The sequence below is a fragment of the Brassica rapa genome, chromosome A03 (genome assembly GCF_000309985.2).
Source record: "Brassica rapa cultivar Chiifu-401-42 chromosome A03, CAAS_Brap_v3.01, whole genome shotgun sequence".
Classification (NCBI taxonomy): Eukaryota; Viridiplantae; Streptophyta; class Magnoliopsida; order Brassicales; family Brassicaceae; genus Brassica; species Brassica rapa.
Window position 1 is genome coordinate 35705280 of NC_024797.2, and position 27999 is coordinate 35733278.

A 27999-nucleotide genomic window follows, 5' to 3' on the forward strand; every position below is an offset into this window, starting at 1 on the left:
GAACCCGATCCGAAGTACAGAAATACCCGAACGGGTTCTACACCTCTATACCGAAATACTTGAAAATCCAAAATACCCGACCCGAACCCGAACGGATACCCGAACGCCCACCCCTACTAATTAGAAACATTAAAATATTTTATAAACAAATGTAATTAATATGATATCAACATGCGCAAGTTTACTGTTGAATAATAAAGAAAGTTTTTAATATTTGTCTTAGTTCTAAATCTTGCCCAAGGCTAAACTAAATCGATAATTATTGTTCCCTAGCTATATATGGGCTTAACGAAATCGACAACATTTTGGGCTTGTCTACATAAGCGATTGATTAAAATAAATGAAAAATAAAATTCAAAAAAATCGACCAATAGAATTATAACAATTTTTCTGAAAAGCTCTATATTAATGCCATGTCAGCAGAAATCACTAAAGTGACTTCTCTTTTAATGTATAGGAGGATATCGACACATAAGCCAAATAATCATTGTTGCCTAGTTGTAATAGTGGCTGCTTGTACCAAAAATGACATGGGTTTGAATCTAGCTCTAATCTTTTCGCTTTTTATTTTTTTTTTCATTAATGACAAACATGTAAATACTTTGCCTTTTTCTTTAAGGGCTTTTATCTTTCTGCAAAAAAAAATTTTCAGCACCGCATATCATTTAACGTAATAAATATACTATTTTGCTGTTTCCTTTTCATTTATACATCAAAATAAAAGATTTATTATTTAACATCTAGTTTTAAACATCTTAACACACAAAATTGAATGATTTTGATAATCTCGATTTGTTGGCCAGGTTTGATTGAATCGCCAACGGACAGTCACTGCCTAAGCGCTCCACCGTCCTAGAATCGGTTGTTTTCTTCATGTTTTTGAACATGGCTGCAGACAATATATATAAGTAGGTATTAATAATCCAACCATTGCAGTTGACTGCTGATATAAAACTTAGACTCATTAGTTTACAAATTGTCGCAATAATAATTTCTGAGAAATATAACTGGTTTTCTGGGTTCCTGCCACTGAGTTAAATCATGAAGAAACATAATTGTTTCTAAGAAATCGTCGCATGAATAATTTCTGAGAAATTGAATGTTCATCAAAACTCAATAATAATAATCAAATTGATTTCTGCGAGAAGAAACATAGGAGGTGGTTAGTAGTAATATTAAAGCAGGTACAATTATAAGATAAGCAGTTCTTTAAGGTAGGTTGGCATAAAGAAGTAATATTCCAGGACAGAGCAGGGGTAAATAATATCAATGATCCTGAAATAATAATATTGATTATCCATGTGACCATTTCCATACTTCTCCCATCCTTCCTCTCTTCCTCCTCCCCACGCACAACAATTACCACGGATTGATACCGCTCTTTTCTTCTTCTATTTCAAGCTTTATCTTTACGATCATATGACAACAGGATTTCAGATATAAGCTTCTGGTCGGAAATAATTAACACTCATGTCCAATGTCGGTCTGGAGTACCACGGCGCCTAAAGCACACCGAAAAAGTTATGCCCTTATCAACAATAGTTTTACTTTTATATTTTATAGCAAACAAATTCTTAAATTGTATTATTATGCTGAAATTTCATTAAGAAACTCTAGTATTTGATCTACCATGTTGAAAAATAGTGTTTCTAAAATGTTTACTAGTTTGCAACTACAGTGAAACCTCTATAAATTAATAATGTTGGGACTACTCCAAAACTATAATTTTTTTTTATCAATTTATAGAAATATTAATTTATCGATATACTAATTGAACCAAAACTTAATTTGGAACTATAAAATTATATTATTTTATAGAGATTTTTAGTGTATATTAATTTATAGAGTATTAATTTAAAGATGTTATACTGTATGTGGTAATGGCGTAATGCTAGTGAAAGAAGAGGAAATAAAATAGTATGTGATACATGACATCGATATTGAAACAAAAATTAGTTGATATGTTTTATTTATATGACTATGTCATTTAATTGGTGTTAAAATTACCATTTAATAAAAATATAAAAACAGAAACAAATATTGTCAATAAAGGAAACAAAATCCTTCAAATACTTTTGTTCTTATCTAAAAGAAAATTAAGGAAAATCTACGAATCGAACCACACATGTGAGATAAAAAGAGACGAAGTCAAAGCCACTAGACTAGTGAGAATAGTTAAGATTTTGTATCCCTAACAAATATATATTTTGGCGTCTAAAGTCCTAACTTTATGGGCTTTAGCCCATGACCGGCGCTGGTTATGTCTCTATGATTCTCTGAGTTGGTGTGGAAGGACCGAATCAATTCTTGTTTTGATACCCTTTTATGGACCGAAACAATTCCCGAGTCTTATTACCAATACTTTAATGACCGTACCGATACCAGTTAAATCGGTACACGAATTTAAAGCCCTTGATATGTTTGAATTTAACTGACTCAACAACACAGGCCAGGTCCACCACAGTTGATCCAAGCAGGCTATTCGATCCACAACTTGTAGCTTCAAATCTTGAAAAGTGCATGCTTTGTATTTAAAGATTGAATAAACAAATCACTTATACTATTACCTATACGTACAATTTTAGATTGCTGTTATAGTTTCTATTAGCACTTAAAAACCAATGGTTTGGATTTTGAAAGCAGTAAAATGTCATTTTGATCATGTATATTTGGTATCAGATTATTCAATATTACTACGTTTTTCTATGCAAGAAGACATATACCGTATGAGATGATTTTTCTTAGACCCTATTTGATATACAAATCATTTCAATACTCATAGTTGGATTAGACAATAATTTAAAGCACACTAGTATCAATTTCAAAGAAGAGTATCAGTCAACCACTAAAAAAACCGATTTACTCTGGGTTCGAACTTATAAACCGGACCAAAAAACAAAAGTCAGGTAAGTAGACTTCAATCTTGAGTTGGTGCGTTCTGATTGAGCTCACCAAACCGCATACTGACACGCATTGTGTGCTTGAGGAACTTCTCAGCACACCTCATAACACAAGACTCCTCTTGTTTCTGCAGAGTTTTGCGTGTAAATGTATCCACACAGTCCACGAAACATCTTTCCACCAGCGAATTGTACATCCTCAAGCTGCAAGTTTAGTAACAACGTTACGGTCTAGACTCTTGGAACAGAGATCTCAACAGAGACAAAAACATCTTTAGATAAAACAAGAAAACAGGATCAAGACAGATCATAGATTGTTGTTCCATTAACGTCCAGAAACAGCATTTAATTGGCTGCTCTAGTTTTAAGGAGATCTTTTTCTCTCAGCTTCAAATCTCAGACAACAAGCCACAAGTTCAAGCTGGTTACGAAATAAAGAATCACATGAAGCTTTCTAAGTTTTTCTAAGAGCAGACAACACAGATCAATAATTAGCTGCAGAACAGATATAGAAGACGTACCTATCACGAAGCTGAAGCTGATCGATCATGGAAGCCATTTTGGCTTGGTCTTCTTCAGCAAGACCATTAAGTCCGGCCATCATGTTCGGGTCCATTTCTCCTAACTCTTTTTTTTTTCTTTCTTCGTCTAGATTAGATCTGCAGTTCTTCTATCTTTGCCTCCATTCTTCTTTCTTATTATTCATAAGCCCTAGTGATCTTCTTATGTTGGGCCTGATGGGCTTTGGTCCTTGCATTTTAATTACAATTGGAAGCTTTGATCTTTCATGGACCTCCTCTTAATACAAGAAACCATTGTGGATTCAACATCTCTTGATACATGTATATGAGTGTGTATATAACTTGAGTATATATTGAGTATATTTATATTAAGGTGATGATTGATTCAATAGTTTCTAGTTTTAGTTTTTGGTTTTTAGATTTTAGATTTTAATTTTTGGTTTTTAGATTTTGGATTTTGGTTTACAGCTTTTGGCTTTTGGTTTTTGGTTTCTAGATTTTGATTTTGGTTTTTGGTTTTGCTGTATTTTTTTTATTTTTCAAAACTTAATTAATACATTACTTAAAAATAATACAATAAATAGCAATAAATATTTAGGTTTACAATTAAAATATATCAAAATATTGTGGTTATTATTTAAAATAAAATACAAAAACATATTTTAATTATTATACTGAAAATTATATGATAGAAAATATAAATTTAAAATATATAAATTACACAAAAATAAAATTATTTAAAAGTTTGAAACTACTTAGAATTTTTTCTTATATAAATTATTTTAATTTTTTTTAAACTTGAATGGCAAAAGTTTTCTTATATAAATACTATTTATTATACAAAAATAAAAATACTCAAAATTTTGAAAACAAAAAATTTGATTGGAGGAAAAATGTTTTTTTTTAACAAAAAAAATAAAAACTAGTCTAAAAACTACAAAAAATCAACCTCTAAATTGTTGTTGATAAAAATTGCTATATGGATCTAGTTCACTGTTCTTATTGCGATTTCATTCATAAACTTGTTCGGTGGTAAAGACTAAAGAAACATATCTTTTTGAGTTCATTGTTGGGGGTATTTTGTATGCATGAGTACTGCTGCCATTTTTTAATCTATTAAAACTGAAGTACATATATAACTTTGCCTTTAATCTTTAATATTTACCTTTCTATACCACTGGATTTTTTTTTTTACTTATTGGCTGGCCTAATCGATAAGATATTCCCAAAGCCCAATACCTATTATTTGGCCCGAAAAATCATACGATTTAATAAATGATACGGGCTGTTACTGATATCATATGCGATATATTTTTCAGATTAACCCAAGATCTAACCTATACTAAAAAGTGAATATGAAGCCTTGTGAGACTATCCACGTCAGAAAAAATATTTAACCAATTAGAACATTTCTTTTTACCACGTCACAGACAGAAATGAAAATGTTGGACCTGATTTTTTTTATCTGTTCCAAAATTATCGTGTAGCCCGTTAGGCCCAAACTTGAGATGCTGATTTGTTGATATGTTTCGTCCCTTCTACTTCTCCATCTCCGTTGTCGATTCTTTCACTTTTGTTTCTTTTTTTGGGTAAAACCTCAGTTTCTTTTATGGTAAAACCTCCGTTTTTTTATGAAACCAACCTCAAATTAATTTTTATCAGTAAAAGCAGATGGATTGTTGGTTGTGCGGCTGTGTGATTGACATCAAAATTCACAAAGGTATGTCTTTCCATCAGTATGCATCTCGATTGTTTGCACGAAAATATTGATTTTCTTTCCTGCGTTTGCTGATTCCTGGCACAATTCATTTTCATCCTTAGGATGAGTCCCCTGTTCGTTTTATCAACGCTGCGACAAGCCGCGGCAGCTCAAAATCATCTCTTCAGTTACGGCAAACACGTGACTCGCCGATTTGTAGGCCGTTCGTTCTAGATCCACCATTGAAGTGTGTCTCTTCAGATTCGGGAATCTTGGAATGTGAAGAAATCCGGTGAATTTATGGGGGTTCGTATGCTTCTCCTTGATGGAAAATTAATTCCGGTAAGCAAACACATGACCACCTTCCAATTTCATGAAGATTTTATACTTTACAATTCATAGAAAAGTAGTCTACTTTTGTTTCTTTCACTTTTCATTTTATCTGTTTGAAACCTAGAATACATGCCTAGACAGGCCATGTCTGAACTCTTTCATTCTTCTCTCTTCCATGGATCTGTTTCTTAAAATTATAGCACTTCATTACTGAGCTTGGAAGCTGTCTGTTCTTCTGTAGACGCCACACCGTCAATGGTTTACGGTTTCTGAGAAAAGGGACCCTTTTCAATAAAGCATAAATCTTTGCTATTATTGTCAAATCAATTGATGAATGGTTATAAAGGTATAGTTTTTCTTTTTGTTGTTATTGCAGTTACTTTGTCGAAGACAAAAAGAAAGGAAGGGAGGGAGCACAAGGAGAGTGTTGTTAATTGAAACAGAGAGGCTGTCAAGAAATATAATTCTGAATATACTTTCTCTTTTGAAAACATGAGAAATATCAAATTCAAGGAGTTCAGACAACAATATAGACACAATGGAAGGTTGGTTTCTTTGTTGTCGTTTTTTTTAACTATGAATAAATGGGTGTTGCTTGAATGTAATTGAGATTAATATATGTACATTAAGTCTTTGATTTGTAGTTTGGTTCTTATTGGTTCAGGCTCAAACAAAGTGATGCAGGTTGTCTTGGTCATTTTGCTTCTGATGAAATCCGTCATGCCATCTCTAGAGCCTCAAGGTTGTGTACTATGTTTCTTAAAGTTGTATTATACTTGGTCTAAACTGTTGTCTGATGCGTTTTTGCATATGTTTTGGAATGTTTTTTAAGCTGCTTTATGGTGATGTTGGACTTCTTATTGCAGATATGCCAAATGAAGAGGTTGAAAAGGTATCATCTCTCTCCCGCAGTCCTCTTTTTTACAAAGCAACAGTGAAGGACTTATGCTGTATCCATCTCTCTCTTGGCTTTCCCGTATCTTCAAAATTCTTCTTTTGGTTATTATTGCAGCTTATTTAACGTGATGACGTGTTTAACTCTTCTGAAAGTTCAGAATTTTCAAGGACTAGAAGCACTGCAGTAGAAACGGCTTGTGAGTAAAACTATTGCAAACTTGACTGTGTTTATCTTCATTACTGATTAACTCTGTTTTGGTACAAATGATTGATCAGGTTGAGTATTGCAGGTTGGCTTTTCCTGATACTAATTCTGGAACACACTTCTATTTTGACAATGAATGTCTCACCGGCCAGAGTTTTCTAGCAGCGTAAGAGATTCCATACTAACTCTTGTTTATGAAATCTGATACACGCTGTTCTCCAAAGACGGTTTAATTTTTTTTAGTAGTTTATCTCTGGATCTGATGATGGTTACAGCTTCACATCTTCCAAGAATGGAGATGTGCAAAAAATTGAAACAGTTACTCTTTCTGAACTGAACAATTACGTACTGAACTCTCCACTGCAGGTTCGTCCACTTAGTTTGTTTTATAGCTATATGTTTTGATTCTCTGAAATCATCAAGACAGTCCGGTGGACCTAACAGCACAAGCTCCTCAAACTTCTGCTCCCAAGAAAGTTCTGATGCCCAAGAAAACCCATTGCATTTAAGAGATCCAACGCAGGAGTTTATGAGTTATAAACAGAGGTTGCGGTCCCATTAGCTATCTAGAATTTTAAGTATGAGTCCAATAATAAAGTAGTACTTTCCGTTCTCACCGAACCCAGCGTAATCTGGTTATTTTCTTATTACGGTTTAGTTTTGGTTTCAAATTTTTTGTTTCAATGGTATCAATATTTTTACAGCCGGAGGTATAAATCTTAAGACTTTAAAATGAAGATAAGTGTACCTCATGTTGTAAGATGAATTATTAAACAGCACAATTAACAGACAGATTAGAACGACCCAATTTAGTTTTACCAGTGTGACTTGATTCATAAATTGAATTTAAACATCCTGTGGAGTTGCACAGAAAACTATCATCCACGCATTGGCATCTTACATCAAGCAAAGCCTGGGCAATTGTACATCGTCAATCATAAACATTGAAACCATGTCTAGATTTAATTTTCAAAACCTCAATACACTTGGGAATGCAGAGCTGAACTGACAAAGCAGGTTTCTTGAGATCAACGTATCTATCTCCCAACATAAGTTAAGAGTTTTGTGGAAAAATGTTTTATTACTTTCCACTTGACTTCCGATCATTACAAGGTTTATTAAGAACTTTTTGTTTTGAGGCTATAAGCATTTAATGTTGTCTACATATGATTTAAAATAACCAATTAAAAAACAAGTTAAATTTCTTAAAATAATACCATTTTACAAAAAGGTTTTCAATCAAAAATATCCTAACATTTGAGTTTAGAGTTTAGTATTCAAGGGGTGGGGTTGGATTTATAATCTTTTATAAATAATTCTTAAATATTTAGTTTCTTATTGTCTAACAAAAACTATTTAAAGTCCATTAAATTTCATAAAATATTATTGTGATATTAAATTAAAATTAAAGTATTATATTTATTAATATTACAATTATTAAAATTAAACTCATAATTGATTCTTTTGATTTTACAATGATGAACTTAAAAGCCATGTATGTACAAAAGTGAACAATCTTTATATATAAAGTTGGCTTATCTGCCCTCTCAGGCGTCCACATCACTCTGGAGAGGAGGGGCTTTGTTGCCACGTGGCTACCAGTTTTTTATATTTTTTTGTTCGTTTGTTTTTTTATAGTTTTTGGGCTTCCATCATTTATTCAAGTGGACTTAATGAAATCATGATAGGATCCCAAAAGTCACGGCCTCCATCTTCAAGAATTACGACATCCATTTCTAGAGTTCATGCTCTTCAACCTCTGATTTGTTAGAGCGGAGGGTTATGTGAGAGGAATATTGATGACTGATTTCTGATGAAGCTGCTGTTCGTGTCAAAGCATCTGCATCTCCGTCCACTGCTTGATTGGAGTTTCAAGCCTTCTTTGCCTCAGTGTGCGACTAGCAATCGCCATCTCAGCTTTCCGTTGCGCGCGGTTACCACTTCTTCACCAGTATCAGGTCTATTATTCTTCAGTGAATCTGTTTTCTGCAATTGCTCTCTGCTTTTACAGCTTCCAGTTACGAGAGGAAGTTCTAAGAAGATGATCAGAGGAAGAAAGTCGAAGTCTTTAGTCAACTCGGCGCAAACCCAATATCAATATGACTGAGTTGCTATTTTCACTTTTTATCTCAGGTTATGAAATGATTGAGTTTTTTTTCCGTAGAATGCATCGAGATATTATGTGATCTACTGTTCGAAATTGAGTTCATTGTTTAAACAGATGTGCACCTTTAGGGATCGTATTTGGGAATGTGATTAGTCAGTAGCTTTTTCAAATAAAATGATCGTATGTAGAAAATTTGTTTTCTTTCTTATTTTTCTTTGCTGTGTTGCAGTTCTGTTTTTTTAAATGCAGATTTAGTTGTAGTGAGGTCGGGAGATTATAAGAAGATATACACATATGGCAAAATAATGAGAATTTTTTGAAAACAGCTTCGACTGCTGAGAAGGACAATGGTGAATGATGATACTGCCGTGGATAATTCGATGACACTTTCTCCACTTCAGTGTTTCTGATTCCAGCTTCTTTATTAAGCTTCACTTTTTTCTCTTCTGGTGCAGTCCACAAGAGTGTCTGGTGGAGTACCAACTGAAATGCAGCTTGGTCTACTGTCTCCTCTATATTTGAGGAAGCTCTTTGAACTCATGGGAACTACATACATTAAGCTGGGCCAGGTAACTCGTGTTGATTAAATAAATGTATAGCTAGAAACATGTGAAATGCATGTCTAACGTAAGCGTAGTTATTATATTGCTATCAGGCGTCCACATCACTCTGGAGAGGAGGGGCTTTGTTGCCACGTGGCTACCAGTTTTTTATATTTTTTTGTTCGTTTGTTTTTTTTATAGTTTTTGGGCTTCCATCATTTATTCAAGTGGACTTAATGAAATCATGATAGGATCCCAAAAGTCACGGCCTCCATCTTCAAGAATTACGACATCCATTTCTAGAGTTCATGCTCTTCAACCTCTGATTTGTTAGAGCGGAGGGTTATGTGAGAGGAATATTGATGACTGATTTCTGATGAAGCTGCTGTTCGTGTCAAAGCATCTGCATCTCCGTCCACTGCTTGATTGGAGTTTCAAGCCTTCTTTGCCTCAGTGTGCGACTAGCAATCGCCATCTCAGCTTTCCGTTGCGTGCGGTTACCACTTCTTCACCAGTATCAGGTCTATTATTCTTCAGTGAATCTGTTTTCTGCAATTGCTCTCTGCTTTTACAGCTTCCAGTTACGAGAGGAAGTTCTAAGAAGATGATCAGAGGAGGAAAGTCGAAGGCTTTAGTCAACTCGGCGTAAACCCAATATCAATATGACTGAGTTGCTATTTTCACTTTTTATCTCAGGTTATGAAATGATTGAGTTTTTTTTTCGTAGAATGCATCGAGATATTATGTGATCTACTGTTCGAAATTGAGTTCATTGTTTAAACAGATGTGCACCTTTAGGGATCGTATTTGGGAATGTGATTAGTCAGTAGCTTTTTCAAATAAAATGATCGTATGTAGAAGATTTGTTTTCTTTCTTATTTTTCTTTGCTGTGTTGCAGTTCTGTTTTTTTAAATGCAGATTTAGTTGTAGTGAGGTCGGGAGATTATAAGAAGATATACACATATGGCAAAATAATGAGAATTTTTTGAAAACAGCTTCGACTGCTGAGAAGGACAATGGTGAATGATGATACTGCCGTGGATAATTCGATGACACTTTCTCCACTTCAGTGTTTCTGATTCCAGCTTCTTTATTAAGCTTCACTTTTTTCTCTTCTGGTGCAGTCCACAAGAGTGTCTGGTGGAGTACCAACTGAAATGCAGCTTGGTCTACTGTCTCCTCTATATTTGAGGAAGCTCTTTGAACTCATGGGAACTACATACATTAAGCTGGGCCAGGTAACTCGTGTTGATTAAATAAATGTATAGCTAGAAACATGTGAAATGCATGTCTAACGTAAGCGTAGTTATTATATTGCTATTTGTCATTAATTTTTCATTCGGCACCTTCATTTCAATACTTTTTTGAATTCATAGTTTATAGCATCTGCCCCAAATTTTTTCCCCACCAGAATATGTCAGAAGATTTTCAGAACCCTTCAACAAAGCTCCTCCAGTTCCGTTTGAAGAAGTTCATAAAATTTTGCAAGAGGAACTTGGTAGACCCAGAGACAGCGTATACGAATATGTTGACCCTACACAACTTGCATCAGCCTCAATAGCACAGGTATGTTCTTCTGCTTCTTTTTTTTAATCTGGATCCATTGTGTCTATGTACTCTTCTCTACTTAAAAGAATCATCATGACCAGGTCCATGAACCATGGCGCAAGGCTTAGAGGTTAACAAGTGGATGTCGTGATTAAGGTCTTGAAGCCTGGAATAAAATATTTCTTAGTAGCAGATTTGAACTTTATCAACGATGTTGCCCGGATACTGGTATGATCTCTGTTGGATCAATTAAACCAATTGGGTTTAATTAAAATATGTGAATAACAAATGAATGGGCTTGTGTGCCTAAGAGCCCACTTATGTGTGGTTAATGAAATGAAACTCACAAAGTCTCACATCGGGGAGGAAGAGAAGAGTTGAACTGTATATATATGCACTCACACATACCATGTGTTAAACAGCTCAGAGGAAGCAGAGCTCCCCACGCGCGCGCCGCCGCCGCCGTCCGGCTCGGCTCGGCGTGGGCTTGGGCTTGGGCTTGGGCGGAGGGCCCTTGGCCCGATAAGAACTATTCTTTTTGGACCAAGTTAAACTCAACGCTTTGCCATTTAATTTCCGAAAAAACGACATGCATTTTATTTTAAACAACACGTAGTTCGTTTAAAAACAACACGCTGTCTCTCTTCTTGACGATAAGTATAAACGAGAAAAGATCTTGCGGAGGAAGTTTCGTAACGCCTCACCTCCGAGATCCTCGCGAGATTTCCGCCAACGTGCGCACGTGCGGCATCAGTTACGGAAAGTGGCTCGTCTTCTCTTCTTTATAAACTCGTCTCCTCCTTCATTTCTCTTAACGTTTTCACAGCAAAATACCAGCAAAAACTCCTACGCGTAAGTCTAGAGAGTGTTTCGTAGATTATTAGTTCGTAGAGGTTCTTCACGAGTGCCGCGTGATAACCGTACATGGTTTTATCCTGGGACTCATATTCGTACAGATCCGTCGCACTAACGGAGCGAATATTAAGAGTTAAGGAAAGAGATTCGTCTCGACTCCATGGTTTCGTTTCCATTTCGGTTTTTTGAATCGTCTATTTTTCCTTAACATCGTATTTATATTATCGTTAGTATCGAACCGGTTTTACGGCTTCTACAATCTTAACTCTTAATACGCTTTCTATCTAAAGCGTTTTATCGGTTTGAAGAACGATCTATAAAAACGGGTTTTGGAAACGTGTTTGCGATTTGCTTTCTAGCACTTCCGCGAAACGTTTGTAATTTTCTGATAAACGGTTTGCGTTTTGCTCTGTAGCACTACCGCAAAATGTTTATTCATATACGATTCGTTCAAACCTGTTATGGTTTCAGTCAAACGATGTTTGTGATTTGCGATGTGCTTATCCGCGAAACGTTTATATGCTCTTTTGAAAACGAGATTGCGATTTGCTTTATAGCTCTTCCGCGAAACGTTTCCTATTTATCTCATAACGCTTTGCGGATTGCTTTCTAGCAATATCGCGAACGTTTATGATACACTATCTAAACGAATCGTTTCCATAACCGCTTCCTTAAGCGAGTTTGTGAAACATTCTAAGTCTATAAAAACGGTTTCTGCAAACGCTTTTAAGCGAGTTTGCAAAACGTTTTTCAAGACTTATATCGATATGATTTGGTTCAAACACCAAAAATGAACATCGATTTTAAACTATTATTTTTATTTATTTAAAAATAATATGTTAATTCTTGAATGGAGTCCTAATCCGTTTTTATGTTTTTCTCTACAGAAAAAATGACAAACGAGAACGACACCCCCACTCCCATGGACACCTCGGATGTCATTCAGACTCCACTCAACGCTGCAGCAACTGGCGTGACAACCGCTGGAAACATCACAGTGTCAACCACTGCAGCAACAACGAGCACTTTCCTCCCTGCAGGGAATGCTGCTGATGAAACCACTCGCCGTACCCTATTCAGTGCTGGTCTTTATCAGACGGGTTCCATTTCAGCAACTGCAAGTGGTCCGGTGGCAGTTCAAACTCCTCCGACTGTCCCTAGTGTGTTCACTCAAGGACTGATGCCAAACCAGTTTGATGGCAAAGGCTTCAAAACGTGGCAGAAGAAGATGTTGTTCTTCCGGGCAACGATGAAGCTGGAGAAGTTCCTCCAGGAGGACAAGCCCCTTATGCCCTACGGTATTGATGATGTTCACAGCCTCGCAACTGTTGACATATGGGTGCATTCCGACTTCATCTGCAAAGGCTACATTTTGGGTCGCCTCATTGACCCATTGTACCGTGTCTACTGTGAGATCCCCACGGCGAAAGAGCTATGGAGATCACTAGACAAGAAGTACAGAGGTGAGGACGCTGGCTGCCAGAAGTATGTGGTCTCAAAATTCCACGACTTCAAAATGGTGGATTCAAAACCCATCATGGATCAGGTGGAAGCGCTTCAGCTCATTTGCCATGAAATCGCTGCTGAAGGAATGTCCATCTGCGAGACATTCACAACTCTCAGCTTCATTGAAAAGCTTCCTCCAAGCTATGCAGATTTCAAGAACTACTTGAAGCACAAGAAGAAGAAGATGGGGCTCGAGGAGCTCATCACGAGGCTTCAGATGGAATCCAGAAACCGAACTGCTGCAAAGGTCGGTACAAAGGAGCACAGTGTCAACATGGCTGAGCACAAAGGCAAAGGAAAGGCCCACGCCTATTCTCCTGCCAAGCCTTCCAAAACTGCTGCAGCCTTGAAGGCTTCTGGAAAAAACTTCAAAAACAAAGGTATTGAGATCAATGCGAATGTGGAGAAGTTCAAGGGGAAATGTCACTACTGCCACAAAGTGGGGCACAAGACAGTTGAATGTCGCAAAAAGATCAAGGATGAGAAGGCTCAGGCAAATCTCACTGAGGAGGATCTCGTTGCTGTGGTGACTGAAGCCAACATTGTTGAAAGCAACAACCCCAAGGAATGGTGGTATGACACTGGTGCAACCACCCACATTTGCACCGATAGGGCGATGTTCAACACCTATCAGAAAAGCAAGACTGAGGAGAAGCTCAAGATGGGAAATACAGCAGTCTCCAAGATTGAAGGACGCGGCAATGTGATCTTGAAGATGACATCTGGACGTGAGGTCACTCTGACAAATGTGAAGCATGTGCCTGACATGAGGAAGAATCTGGTCTCGGGAACCTTGCTCAGCAAGAATGGATTCGCCACAAGTTTTGAGGCGGATAAACTCGTGATTAGGAAGAATGGGATGTATGTGGGAAGGGGTTATGTTAAGGGTGGACTTGTCAAGTTGAATGTAATGACAGTCACTCCAAAAGTTGTAGCTCCAAAAGTTTCAATGAATAAGAATGAGCCAGTTGCTTATTTGGTTGAGTCTTTTAATATATGGCATGAAAGATTAGGCCATGTAAACTACAAATCTATACAAAGATTAATGAATTTAAATCTAATTCCTAAATGCAAAACAAGTAAACAAAAATGTGAAGTATGCGTACAGGCTAAGCTCACAAAAACGCCATCACCTCGTGCTGAAAGAACTAATAAACCTCTAGATTTAATTCACACCGATTTATGTGATCTAAAATATTTACAAACTATAGGTGGTAAAAAGTACTTTGTGACCTTCATAGATGACTGCACAAAATATTGTTATGTTTATTTATTACATAGCAAAGATGAAACCTTAGAAAAATTTAAAGAATTTAAACTCGAGGTCGAAAATCAGCTTAAAACAACTATTAAAGTAGTTAGAAGCGACAGAGGAGGCGAGTATGATGGTCCGTTCAATGCATTCTGTAAAGAACATGGAATAATCCATCAAACTACAGCTCCTTACTCACCAGAATCTAATGGAGTTGCTGAACGCAAAAATCGAACTCTAAAAGAGATGATGAATGCTATGTTGCAGGAATCTGGGTTACCCCAGAACATGTGGGGGGAAGCGTTGCTTACCACTAATTATATCCTCAACAAGATTCCACACAAAGTAACTGGCAAAACTCCATATGAATTATGGAAAGGTAATTTACCTTCGTATAAATACCTCAAAGTGTGGGGGTGCCTGGCAAAAGTTGCGGTACCACCACCAAAGAAGGTCACTATTGGACCTAAAACAGTGGATTGCATCTTCATCGGATATGCACATAACAGTAATGCTTATCGATTTCTGGTACATAAATCTGAAATATCAGACATTCATGAAAATACAGTCATGGAATCAAGAAATGCATCTTTCTTCGAAAATATTTTTCCATATAAGGAAAAACAAGGTTCAAAACGAACTCGAGAAGAAAGAGACAATGACAAGAACTCAGAAACTGAGACAAACGTCGAGATTTCTATAAATGATATTTCAGAAATTGAAGAAAAAGATGAACCTCGAAGAAGCAAAAGAGCTCGAAAGGAAAAATCTTTTGGAGAAGATTTCCTAATGGCATTTTTAGTAGAAAATGTTCCAAAAACTTTGGCAGAAGCCATGGCTTCACCAGAAGCTCCATTTTGGAACGAAGCTGTCAGGAGTGAATTAGATTCGATTATGCAAAACTATACGTACTACATAACGGATTTACCACCTGGCTGCAAAGCATTAGGGAATAAATGGATAATGACACGCAAACCTGGTGGAAAATACAAGTCTAGGCTTGTAGTTCAAGGATTCCGACAAAAGGAAGGCCTTGACTATTTTGATACATATTCTCCAGTGACGAGAATAACATCAATAAGACTGATGATAGCAATCGCAGCCTTAAGAGACCTAGAAATCCATCAAATGGATGTAAAAACTGCTTTTCTAAATGGTGATTTAGAAGAGGAAATTTACATGAAACAACCTGAAGGTTTTGTCATTCCCGGACAGGAAGACAAAGTATGCCGACTTGTAAAGTCACTTTATGGGCTTAAACAAGCTCCTAAACAATGGCACGAAAAATTTGATAATACAATGATGTCAAATGGTTTCAAAATAAATGAATGTGACAAATGCATATACTACAAAACTACCAAAAATGCGTATGTTTTGCTATGTCTATATGTAGATGATATGCTCATTATTGGAAGCGATAAAGACATTATAAATCAAACAAAGAACATGCTCAAAGGGATATTTGAGATGAAAGACTTGGGATTAGTAGATGTAATTCTCGGGGTTAAAGTCACAAGAAATTCAAACGGAATTATCTTAACCCAATCTCATTATGCTCAAACTATATTAGAGAGATTTAAAAATTACTCTAATAGTACGGCAAAAACTCCGTTAGATCCCCAAATGCACTTGACAAAGAATTCAGGTGAAGCGGTTTCACAAAACGAGTATGCACGTGTGATCGGAAGTCTCATGTACTTGACAAATTGTACTAGACCAGATCTAGCGCATGCAGTAAACGTACTTAGTCGATATACAAGTAATCCAGGTCATACACACTGGAAAGCTATAACGAGGGTACTCAATTACTTGCGCCACACCAAAGATTTTGGGCTCCACTATGGTAAAGAACCAGCAGTTTTAGAAGGATACAGTGATGCTAACTGGATATCAGATTCTAAAAACTCAAAATCCACAAGTGGATATGTCTTTACATTAGGGGGAGCAGCAATATCATGGAAATCTACCAAACAAACAGTGTTAGCCAGATCGACGATGGAATCTGAGTTCATAGCCTTAGACAAAGCAGCAGAAGAAGCTGAATGGCTTAGAAATTTTTTGGAAGATATTCCTATGTGGGAGAAACCTGTGCCAGCTATACGCATACATTGTGATAGTCAATCAGCTATAGCTCGGGCTGAGAATAATCTCTACAATGGTAAATCTCGTCACATCAGAAGACGACATAAAACCATTAGACAACTTATCTCAACTGGTGTAGTCACAATAGATTACATCAAATCGGCTGACAACCTAGCGGATCCATTTACTAAAGGTTTGCCACGAGATGTTGTTGCTAAATCATCAAAAGGAATGGGTTTAAAGCCTATAACAAATGAGGATGCTTGACTGCAACCCTACCTATCATGACTGGAGATCCCAAGACGTAGGTTCAAAGGGAAACAAAATCAAACAGAATCTAACCAAAGCACTTGAGACAAAGTAGTCTCTTCCCAGCTCCTAAGATGATAAAAGTGCTAACGAATGTGTGAAGGATAAGCATAAGCTTTTAATGATTCCATAGCTTCTGAGCGGAGTATTACTCAATACTTTTCATGGTCAATCACCTAATGAGTGTGAAATGGGGCCGTTTCTAGGAGAATGAATGCAAGGCTATATTCTCTAAGTTCACTCATGAAAACCAGGAATAGTTCAGGGCTACAATGAACACAATAGAGAACTAAGTTCTACGAGAAAATGAAGCTGCGTTATGCCTGTTGTCTCGGTCTACATAAAACACCGGTTGGTTCAAGACATCATGTTCACCTTCTGGTAAAGTATACCCGACAGATATTAACTATGAGTGGTTCAAGGCTTAAAAATGCCACCAACTCAAACACAGTGAATTTTTCGCAAACACTCTCGATAAGTCTGTCTAGTCTAGTCCAGATTAGAATAAGTATTTTTTTTTTTTTAGAGTCTATCGAGTCTGCATTTAGTCTGCATATGTTTAGAAGATTCATTTCTATTCATGTGGGGGATTGTTGGATCAATTAAACCAATTGGGTTTAATTAAAATATGTGAATAACAAATGAATGGGCTTGTGTGCCTAAGAGCCCACTTATGTGTGGTTAATGAAATGAAACTCACAAAGTCCCACATCGGGGAGGAAGAGAAGAGTTGAGCTGTATATATATGCACTCACACATACCATGTGTTAAACAGCTCAGAGGAAGCAGAGCTCCCCACGCGCGCGCCGCCGCCGCCGTCCGGCCGGCTCGGCTCGGCTCGGCGTGGGCTTGGGCGTGGGCTTGGGCTTGGGCTTGGGCTTGGGTGGAGGGCCTTTGGCCCGATAAGAACTATTCTTTTTGGACCAAGTTAAACTCAACGCTTTGCCATTTAATTCCCGAAAAAACGACATGCATTTTATTTTAAACAACACGTAGTTCGTTTAAAAACAACACGCTGTCTCTCTTCTTGACGATAAGTATAAACGAGAAAAGATCTTGCGGAGGAAGTTTCGTAACGCCTCACCTCCGAGATCCTCGCGAGATTTCCGCCAACGTGCGCACGTGCGGCATCAGTTACGGAAAGTGGCTCGTCTTCTCTTCTTTATAAACTCGTCTCCTCCATCATTTCTCTTAACGTTTTTCACAGCAAAATACCAGCAAAAACTCCTACGCGTAAGTCTAGAGAGTGTTTCGTAGATTATTAGTTCGTAGAGGTTCTTCACGAGTGCCGCGTGATAACCGTACATGGTTTTATCCTGGGACTCATATTCGTACAGATCCGTCGCACTAACGGAGCGAATATTAAGAGTTAAGGAAAGAGATTCGTCTCGACTCCATGGTTTCGTTTCCATTTCGGTTTTTAGAATCGTCTATTTTTCCTTAACATCGTATTTATATTATCGTTAGTATCGAACCGGTTTTACGGCTTCTACAATCTCAAGTAGCTGTTGAGAATCACGTCTCTTCTGTTTTAGTATAGAGTTAATGCCAAGTTATTCTCTAAACATATATCCTTACTCTTGCTTAGAAATTCCGGAAGTGTTTTCGTTACAACCATATGATCAGAGTTTTGATGTTTTGTTATCTTTTTTTTTTGTTGGTCTCTATCATATCTAACGACAGCTCTTTTTTCTTTTGTTGGTATTTTTTCTGCCTGATTTCAGCTCTATACGCTCATAAATGGCTTGAGTTCAAGCTTCTAGACACTGTTACAGTTTGCACGCCACCAAGTTGTTAAGGTATCTTCTCCTTCTTTGTGTGATTTTCAACTTTTTCTAAAACTAATATGCATCCCTATAATGCACATGAGGTATGTCTTATGAATATATCATTGGTCTTAGTCCAAGTGATTTAGTTTGTTTAGATGTCTAAGCTTATATACGTATCTCCATGACCAAAAATCAGGTATGTTTTTAATTCTATTTTCTCCAGAAAAATGAGACCACTCAAAATTGTCTCTTGAGTTGTCTTGATCTTGATTCTTTTATTTTCCAGGAAACATCATGGTTTTTTATGCCATGACTCAAACCGAGACTGTCAGACGAAAAAGGTTTAAATAAAGACCTTCTGGCTCTGGCTTTTATTGTGTGTAGGAGTAAAAGCACCTCCAAGATTAGGAGATACAAGGATCCTCATTAAACAAACTATTTACTATCACTGGAGCAGCAAGAAGAGAAAGAAGAAGAGCTTTTAAGGATTAAAGATGTTAGAGCTGGTGAAGAGGACGCTGCAACCAGTGACAAGATCAACGAACAGAGAAGCAGATTAACAAACCTGATATAGAGTTCCTGAACAGCAAAATGATCTTTGCAAACTTTCGGTGTATTGTGTGCTTTGGCTTCCGCTTTGAGTAAAATATGTACATGTTTCACAAGATTGAGTATTCAAAGATATTGATATATGTAGAGAGCTCAAAGAAATCTTAGGTCTGGTCAAGAAAGAGGTACAGTGTCCACAATAATATATGATCATCTCGATAAATAGTTTGCTTGATTATCAAATTGTATCTTAGAAAACTGCAACAGTCGGGTTTTTTATATATTGACTTACAACTACACTTATGTTTCACAACCAGCTAAACATAAAGCAAACTTACACTGCATGTTTTTAGAAATTAACATCGATTCTATAAATGGACAGACCCAACACATAAGAAACTCATACAGACAATGTAACAAATGGGCCCACGTGAATTTAGTGAAAGGAAGAAAACTAAAATTACCTCACGAACACAATTAGCCCCCAATACTGCTACCAAGCTAACATGCATATAGGTAGGGCTGGGCAAAAAACCCGGATCCGAAGAACCGAACCGAATCCGGTCCGAAAAAGTAGTAACAAACCCGAACCGAAATTTTGGTATCTAAAGAACCGAAACCGAACCCGGCCCGAACCGAAATATCTCGGGTACCCGAATGTAACCGAAATAGATTTATATACCTAAATATATTACTTATTTTTAGATTTAATATATATCAAAAACATCCAAAATATAAAATATACTTTTAAGTTGTCTAAAATACTTGAAAATATACATAAATAGTCAAAAATAAATATCTAAAATAGCTAAAATATCTTCAAAACACCACAATGCTTAAAATATCTATTGATTTTAAATCCAAATATTCAAATCAAACCAATTTATATGTTAATTTTAGGTATTAAAACCATACAACCAACCCTGAAGATATATAAACACAATACATGTTTTACGTTCACTAATACAAACACAGAGAAACCACATATTATATAACAAACAACATCCCTCGGGTGTAGGAGTTAAATGGATCAAAAAAAGAATTTTGAACTCATTAAAAAATAAAACATACGAACCACCATCGAACGGATCAAAAAAACAATTTTACACTCATTAAATAAAATATACGAACCCGGCGCGTAGCGCCGGAATACCACTAGTAAATATATAAAATCATATATCCATTATGAGTCTTTGCAGAAAAAAATCAAAACTAAACAAAAACAACAATTAGTTCCCCACAAATTAACATAGTTTAAATATATTTAAAACCACAAAAAATTAAATCTGTGAATTAAATAAAAAACTTAATCAATGTAAAAATTTGAAAATAGTGGTAAAAATAGTTAGAATTAAAATTAAGCAACATATGAAAAACTGATTAATAGTTGTATCAATTCCTTAAAAACCAAGTTGAAAATTAATTATTTATACATATTATCTATCAAAAACATACACTCCCAAAAATAACCACAGCCAACACACAAAATAATGAATAGCACACCAATCTATAGATTATTTCAACATCATTCACTCATAAACTCTATAAAATATAACATTATGTAACAAAACACCAAAATTCAAAAAACTAACACAGACAAACATAAAATATAACCATTAAAGTCATGAACTATTTTAATGGAAAAACACAAAATCATGATTACTACATCCAACCATAGTTAAATAATATCACATATCGATTGATAAAAAAAAATATAAACAACATTTTATTTTAATAAACAAAAAATATCCAAAAATAATTAATAGACCTTTGATAAGAAACAACAGTCAATCAACCAATTACTATTTTGTCCTAACAGATATGTCACACTTTTATACGAAAAGATGATACCAGTATAAGAAAAAAAATCAATCATAAGTTAACAATTAAAAATAATAAATAAATATAAAAAATGAACTAAATACTTTATGATGACAAAAATAACTAAATATCATATTAATATAATTTAGAATATATTTTATATATTTATAATTCATTTTACTTTACAAATTCTTAAAATCTGATTTAATAGATTCAATGATACACAATTCAAACATATTAAAATGGTTGTAGATGTTCGAAAATTGATTTCACATTAGCAACTTAATCTATAATATTGTTTTAAGTGCATTATTTGAAAATTGTGTTCTTCATATTCATTCATTTACGATATAGTTATGTCTTTTTCAATTAAGATAATCTAAACTGCCAACAGAATAACAAAAAAAAATGCAAATTAGTTATACAAAAATTTAAATATAATATAGTATAAAATGCAATAGTTCAAATACACATAAAATGATAAATTTTCAATAAATAGCTCTTAAAGAATATTATTTTAATTTTAATTTTTTAATATTTTGTTTTGCTGCATGGAAACAAAATTATTTGACATAATTTAAGGATTCTTTTAATGTACATCACTTTTAGATTTCAATTGTTCTTCATTTCTTCACTGCCTTAACACTTAATATCAAATTCATATAGATTTTCTTATCACCAAATAATAAATAATCAATATTAAAATTTTAAAATATATATTGGTTGATTTTAACGTTAAAAAATGTTCGAATTATATGCTAATTTTGACCATATTTTCATAAAATTCAAATAAACAAGATAAAAGAATAATTGAATTTGAACTATTTTTTTTAATTCAGTTTGGTTACTAACTTATATGTATTTTGATATTGAAAGAAAAACAGATAAATTTTAATAATTTTAAAATTTAGTCAACAAATTCAATACAAATAATTGAACTTTTTTTTAATAATTTATATATCACATTCAGTCAAAGTATAAAAATTTTAGTCAAATCCAAACTCCATAATAAACTAAATAAAATTATAATATAGGAGAAAACCCTGGACGTAGCCCGGGAAAAATCTCTAGTATTAACTAATATCCCAAAAATCTGGTCAAATATGTAAACAATATTTACACTTTCCAAAGTAGAAGACACACAATAAATCGTACGTATTAAAATAGTTACGTAAATATTGTTAACCAATTTAAATTAAAATCTGCATATCCACCATATCTCCTATATATTAATTGAGGAATATTTGAAAAGATGTAATATCAATTTTGTAATAATAAAAAAAAGACTATTTCCTTATGTGTCAATAAATTAGGTAGCTAATTAGTCCTACGTGTCAGTCTCACATTAATATTGAAAAACATGTTGGTCCAATTCGATTTTTATATCTCACTAGAAACATTTAATACCAACTATATGATATTATATGATATTAACTAAAGCAAGTTGACTATTTATTATATATATTTCCTTAAATAAAAATGTACGTAATTACCTAATGTGATTATGATATATATATAGTAATTAATGATTTTAAATAATGAAGATTTGCTAATAATATGTATGCTTTATATTATTTTTGTTTAATTTTTTACTATTAAAATAAATTACACAATTACATTAATCATATATTAAAATTTTATATTTTTTTTGTATATGTTGTATTTTGAATTTTTCAAAACGAGTATAAATTACTAAAACAGTAAAACTGTTAAAAGTCTCACATAAGATGATGTATTTCCCCACCATAACTATCATATAGTAATAAATATACACAATCTTTCACCCTCATCCCAATTGCCCACTTTATAAGTATAACAACCTATTTCCACACAATATGAAAGTTCGAAACTCGTTTCCACACAGACGAAGATTTGAGTTGGTTTTAATGGTTTTCGACTTTAACCGGTAGTAAACCAGTTCGTATCGGTTGAAACTGGTACGGTCCAACTCAAAAATAGATCCGACTTAGGATCGACCCGAAACCTTTTTAAAACCCCCAAAATCGATTTCATTCCCTTAGAACCCTAAAAATAAAAAAAAAACTGAGAAGAGATTAAACGAATAAAAACCCAGAAAGTATGAGCAATGAATCTGGAAATTCGAGTGGAGCCAGTAGCGCGCGAGCAAGAGGTCGCGCTGTTGGTGTGCCGAAGAGATGTTGGTGTGGAGAATTGGTTGTCTCCTTGATGTCAAAGTCGACCGCAAATCCTTACAGAAGATACTTCTGGTGTGCTTTTGCGGCAGAGAAAAGGGTTAGTTTCTTGGTATAAATGTGATTGAGTTTTTGTGTGTTTGAAGTCAAAATCGAATTTTTGTGTGTTTTGTAGCTGAGTAATGATAATCACACTTATAAATGGGTTGATGAGGCGTTGTTGGATGAGGTTGAAGCATTGTCATTTAGGATAGGGAAACTTGAACAAACAAATCTTGCTGAGCGTGGTGAAGAAGAGAAGAAGTTGAAGAGCTTGAATTGAAGATAGAGACTGAGATTTGTGCAAGAATGAAAGATGTTGTGAGTGAAGCTAAATGCGAGGTGAAGAAAGCGCTTGTGCTTGTTGTTTTAGGATGTTTAACCATGGTTGTGTTGTCTAAGATTATATAGCTTGTCGCAGTTGATTCAAAACCGATGTTTGTCTCAGTTTGTTTATGTTTAAGTCTTTAAGTTGATGATGGTTGTATTGTTAAGTGTTTGTTCTGTTTAGGATGATGATTCCAAGTATGTTATTTTAAAAAGTTTCAGTTGTTTTTAAAAGCGAGAATCAAAGTCTAAAGCATACATAGAACACACCAAAATAGAGTCATAAGCCATTAAAATATTTTACATTGAGTCTAAAGCATACATAGAACACACCAAAATAGAGTCACAAGCCATTAAACTAGTCCAAATACCCGAGATTCAAGGTCTTAAAACGTGCAAAAGGAATCAAAGCCGAGAAACAAGGTCCTAGAACCTCAAAAAAGACCATTAAACAATTGAAAAATCGACCACATCTTCACATCCATCTTCTCTTCTTGACATCCATCTTCTCTTCTTCACTTCTAAGGCTGAGTGGCTTGAGTGAAAACACCCTGTGAGGCTTCAGGCTGAGATGATTCACCACTCACAAAAGGCTGAAAAAATATCACAATAAACACAACAATCTTCACTCAATCCAAAACACAACACATCAAAACCGAAAACACAGTAAAGCATACCTTTTTTGGATTCTTCTTATGGAATCTGGAGTTATGATTAGCAACACCACATATCCCACAGTGCATGATCCGCTTCAAGAACTTCTCTTTTTTCTTCGATGGTGATTCATTGACTCCCTTCTTTCTCTTTTTATCTGCTTTAGTCACCTTCTTACGGCCTGGTTGATCTGGGATCTCAGGTTCAATTATAGATGGTTCCGGTCCTACGGGCCAAAACTTTGCTGCACGCAAAGGTACAATCCCTTCAGCATACGTACGCCTCCACGTAGCCGTCCTAAACCAGTGAACCACAAATTCTTGAGCCTCTAAACCTTTCTTCAGCATAACTCCATAGGCGTGCTCACAAGGGATCCCTGTAATCTCCCATCTTCTGCAGCTACATGTTTTATTTTCCAAGCTCACCCTATGCGCACAGCCACTACTAGTAGATTCATATGTCTGGTTGGTGGAAGGTTGAATCGTGCATTTCGAGGCTTTCTCATGCAAACTCTCAAGCATCTCAATGACATACGGTGTGCAAATCCCTTCGTGACTGCTGCAGATTACATCTCTTCTCGCTATACGAACCATCGCCAAGCGAGCTATTGTCTCTAACATAGGTACAAAGGGCTTGTCTCAGGCTTTACCTATGGAATTGTTTAAAGATTCAGTTGAGTTATTCTCCACGTCTTCACAAAAAGGTCCAAGCTTGTAGAATGCCCTACACCACTTCTCTGGCTTTGCCTTCATCACGTCGTCATAAACATCTTGATCATACCGCTCAATGTCTCTGAGATTTGCTTTGTAATCAGCATCATTGTAACTCCAAGCAAGGTTCCAAAGCTTTAGCTTCATTTCAGGTTTCTTCCCATGGCGTTTCTTCAAGTTGCCATAGATGTGTCTAACACACATCCTATGCTCAATTCGCGGTAGTGCTCTCTTCACAGCTGCAATCAATCCCTTTTGACGATCTGAAACCATAACATAACCCTCTCCTTCATCAAGTCCAAGATCAACCTTGATCTTTCTCACAAACCACAACCAATTGTTGGTGTTTTCTACTTGTACCACAGCCCATGCGATAGGGTAAATGGCGTTATCGGCATCATGACCCAGAGCCATTAGAAGCTGTCCTTTCATCCTAGACTTCAAGAAACAACCATCTACTCCAATTAGTGGCCTGCACGTTTCTTTCCAGTTCCTCCTCAGAATGTCAAAACTGACATAAAATCTGTTGTAAACTTCGATCCCATCATCATTTCTCAGGCAGTCAAGCTCAACAGAAGAATTAACATTCGAGCTTCTTATCTCAGCGCAGTAAACCCTCAACCGTCCAAACTGCTCATCATACTCTCTTTCAATCCATCTGAGCGCTTTGTTCCTAGCATGTTGGCATTGCGGCCTACTAACACTGAGCTTCCACTTCTCCATAACCAGCTCCTCAATCTTCATGGGCATGAAATACTCTGGCTCTTCTCTGATCTTGTCAACAAACAAGCAAGCTATTTGTGGAACTTTGAGCATCTCACAAGTACCCGTAGGAACACAGGTATGATCCTTCTTCAATATCTTCACCTGCCATTTGTTGGGATACTTTGCTGAGGATGAGCAGTATATGCGCCAAGAGCAACCTTTGCCTTCACATACAAAGGCAATCTTTTTCTTGTCATATCTATTTTGCTTGATGTTCAGACCCGTTTTCAGAGCATAGTCGAGCACTGCTTCCTTAAATGCAATTCCACTGATGAACACTTGCCCTACATACAACTCCCCACTGCCTCTCCTTATATCATTGTGCCGCCTGTAGATAGTCCTTTGAAGTTCTTCCCCCTCTTCATCTTCATCATCTTCTGTCTCTGGATACAAGTTATGCTTCACTTGAGGTTCATCAACAAAGTTGAAAGCTTCTTTCTCAATGTTGTAGTCGTTGCGCTCTCTGCGATCTTCACCGTCAGAGTCAACATCAGGAGAATCAGAATCAACATCAGGAGAATCAGTAGTCCCTGGGTCGAAATCAGTTACATCATTCCACTTAACATTCACGTTAGTCCATGATTCCATCCTCGATTCCTGCAAAACAGAGAAACACATCGTCAGTATCAGAAAGAGAGATAGACAAAGAGACAATACAATAATGAGAGAGAGATAGAGAGATAGCAAGAGAGAGAGCGAGAGAGTTAGAGATAGAATTCTCGAAATTACCTCAGAGAGAACAATCAGAGGAGCAACGAGGCGGAGGAGAAAGAGCAGCGACGTTCTTCGCCAGAGAGAAACAAAAGATTTACGTTTTCGGGTCTTGGGTGGGTTTATTAGATCCAGCTGGTATTAGGTTGATTTAATCTGGTTTAGATCTCTAATCGGGTCGTAATCGGGTCGTTTTTGGGTTTACCTAAGTTAGCCATTGGTTTAAGTTTAGGTTTAGGGAAAACTAACCAACTTTAAACCGCTATTTGTCGGTATTAGTCCGTCTTTCAAAGTTTGTGTGGAAACGAGTTTCGAACTTTCATATTGTGTGGAAATAGGTTGTTATACTTATGAAGTGGGAAATTGGGATGAGGGTGAAAGCTTGTGTACATTTATTACTATGTGATAGTTACGGTGGAGAAATACGTCGTCTTCCCAAATTTTTGTGATCAATGTTTTTTTTCTATAATAAGATACAATGATAATAAAATCATATAAATAAATAATTTTATTTTAATAGGTGTTTATGTTTTATATATATATATATACTTCATCTCGTTTAAATTTAAGTATATATCATATACGATAGATAAGATTGATTGTTTTGATTTATTTATTCTAAAATGATTGCGAATAAATAAGAGCGGTCATTTGATTTATATGTGCAAGTCAATTTATTACATAATAGCAACTGATTTCTTAGTTATTTAATATATAATTATTATATTATTATTTCATAATATGCAGAAAAATATAAAGTAAGTATTTAAACTGCACAAGACGCAAATCTTAACCTAAATATGTATATCTTTAATAATTTTTAATCTTAAATATTTTCTAAATCGCATGCCAAAATAAAAGAAAGAAATGAGAATAAACTCAAAAGTCAATATTTATATCGAGTAATAACCAAAATGGCACAAAAAAAGAAAAATATCGAAGATAGATAGAATTAGCACGTGAAAGTAAACTTCTCATAACCATAATTAACTTTTAAATTGCTAAATCATGATATAAAACCGAGTTGACATAGTTTTATTGTAACCAAAAAGTATGCATGAGATTTTTCGGCATAAACTTTAGGTTTTTATGCGATAAATAATTTTTTGACTTAAAATATTTTTAAAAATGAGATCACTTCATTAGTAAACAAATTATGTAATTGACAAAAAGAAGTTTTAAAAAATTGTATAAGAGCCAAATATATTAATTCGATCAATAATTTTTTTTCCATACGATATTTTTTAAATAATTTTCATATAAGTTTACCATGGGCAATGCATCCTAGTATGAACTAATTCATAAAGATTTCCTAAATTTGAGGTAACCACTAATTGATATGATATATCCTAGAGCGTGATACACAATCCCTTTTTCCTATCATAAAAACGTGTGGACATAGCTCAACCCAATACAATAGATATTTACACACATGTCCTTAAACGAATATGCTAATTTGTATGCTCTATAATCTCGCCAAAATCTATCCTAATTAATTATGATATTTAATATATTTAACTAGATATCGATCCGCGCAACCGCGCATGTTTTTGTTTTCATTTATTTTTATATAAACATTTTGTTTTCAATTTTAAATTGATGTATACTATAATATATATGTGTCTATCAATTTTGTAAACATAATAAGTTTATGGTTTCAAACTTAAACATGTATTTGTATCTTCTTCTATATATATATTTTCGGATTATTATTTCATTATTAAAATCATAAAACTATATATAA

The 27999-nt window shown here is 35.2% G+C and overlaps 3 protein-coding genes across 3 annotated transcripts; 1 reads left to right on the forward strand and 2 right to left on the reverse strand.

Annotated features, from left to right (window-relative positions):
• LOC103849470 lies at positions 1–27953 on the reverse strand. The gene is made up of 2 exons (XM_033287668.1): positions 19667–27953; positions 1–37 (listed from the first exon to the last, which is right to left on the reverse strand). Exon 1 carries the CDS (start codon positions 26160–26162, stop codon positions 24708–24710), a length of 1455 nt encoding a protein of 484 aa, XP_033143559.1. The 5' UTR covers positions 26163–27953; the 3' UTR covers positions 1–37; positions 19667–24707.
• On the reverse strand, positions 2752–3625 carry LOC103849302 (mitochondrial import inner membrane translocase subunit TIM9). The gene is made up of 2 exons (XM_009126094.3): positions 3422–3625; positions 2752–3104 (listed from the first exon to the last, which is right to left on the reverse strand). The coding sequence occupies exons 1-2, from the start codon at positions 3514–3516 to the stop codon at positions 2918–2920; spliced, it is 282 nt and encodes a 93-aa protein (XP_009124342.1). The 5' UTR covers positions 3517–3625; the 3' UTR covers positions 2752–2917.
• Positions 22976–23371, forward strand: LOC117132702 (uncharacterized protein At4g04775-like). The gene is made up of 2 exons (XM_033287518.1): positions 22976–23149; positions 23225–23371. The coding sequence occupies exons 1-2, from the start codon at positions 22976–22978 to the stop codon at positions 23369–23371; spliced, it is 321 nt and encodes a 106-aa protein (XP_033143409.1).
• Positions 27954–27999: the final 46 nt, after the last annotated feature.

Bases quoted from the DNA above. Each gene is read 5' to 3' on its own strand.
- LOC103849470 (XM_033287668.1), bottom strand. From the start codon at position 26,162: ATGTGTTTCTCTGTTTTGCAGGAATCGAGGATGGAATCATGGACTAAC.
- LOC103849302 (XM_009126094.3), bottom strand. From the start codon at position 3,516: ATGGACCCGAACATGATGGCCGGACTTAATGGTCTTGCTGAAGAAGAC. The intron at 3,105-3,421 runs GTACGTCTTCTA...CTAAACTTGCAG, and splicing joins CAGCTTCAGCTTCGTGATAG to CTTGAGGATGTACAATTCGC.
- LOC117132702 (XM_033287518.1), top strand. From the start codon at position 22,976: ATGAGCAATGAATCTGGAAATTCGAGTGGAGCCAGTAGCGCGCGAGCA. The intron at 23,150-23,224 runs GTTAGTTTCTTG...TGTGTTTTGTAG, and splicing joins CTTTTGCGGCAGAGAAAAGG to CTGAGTAATGATAATCACAC.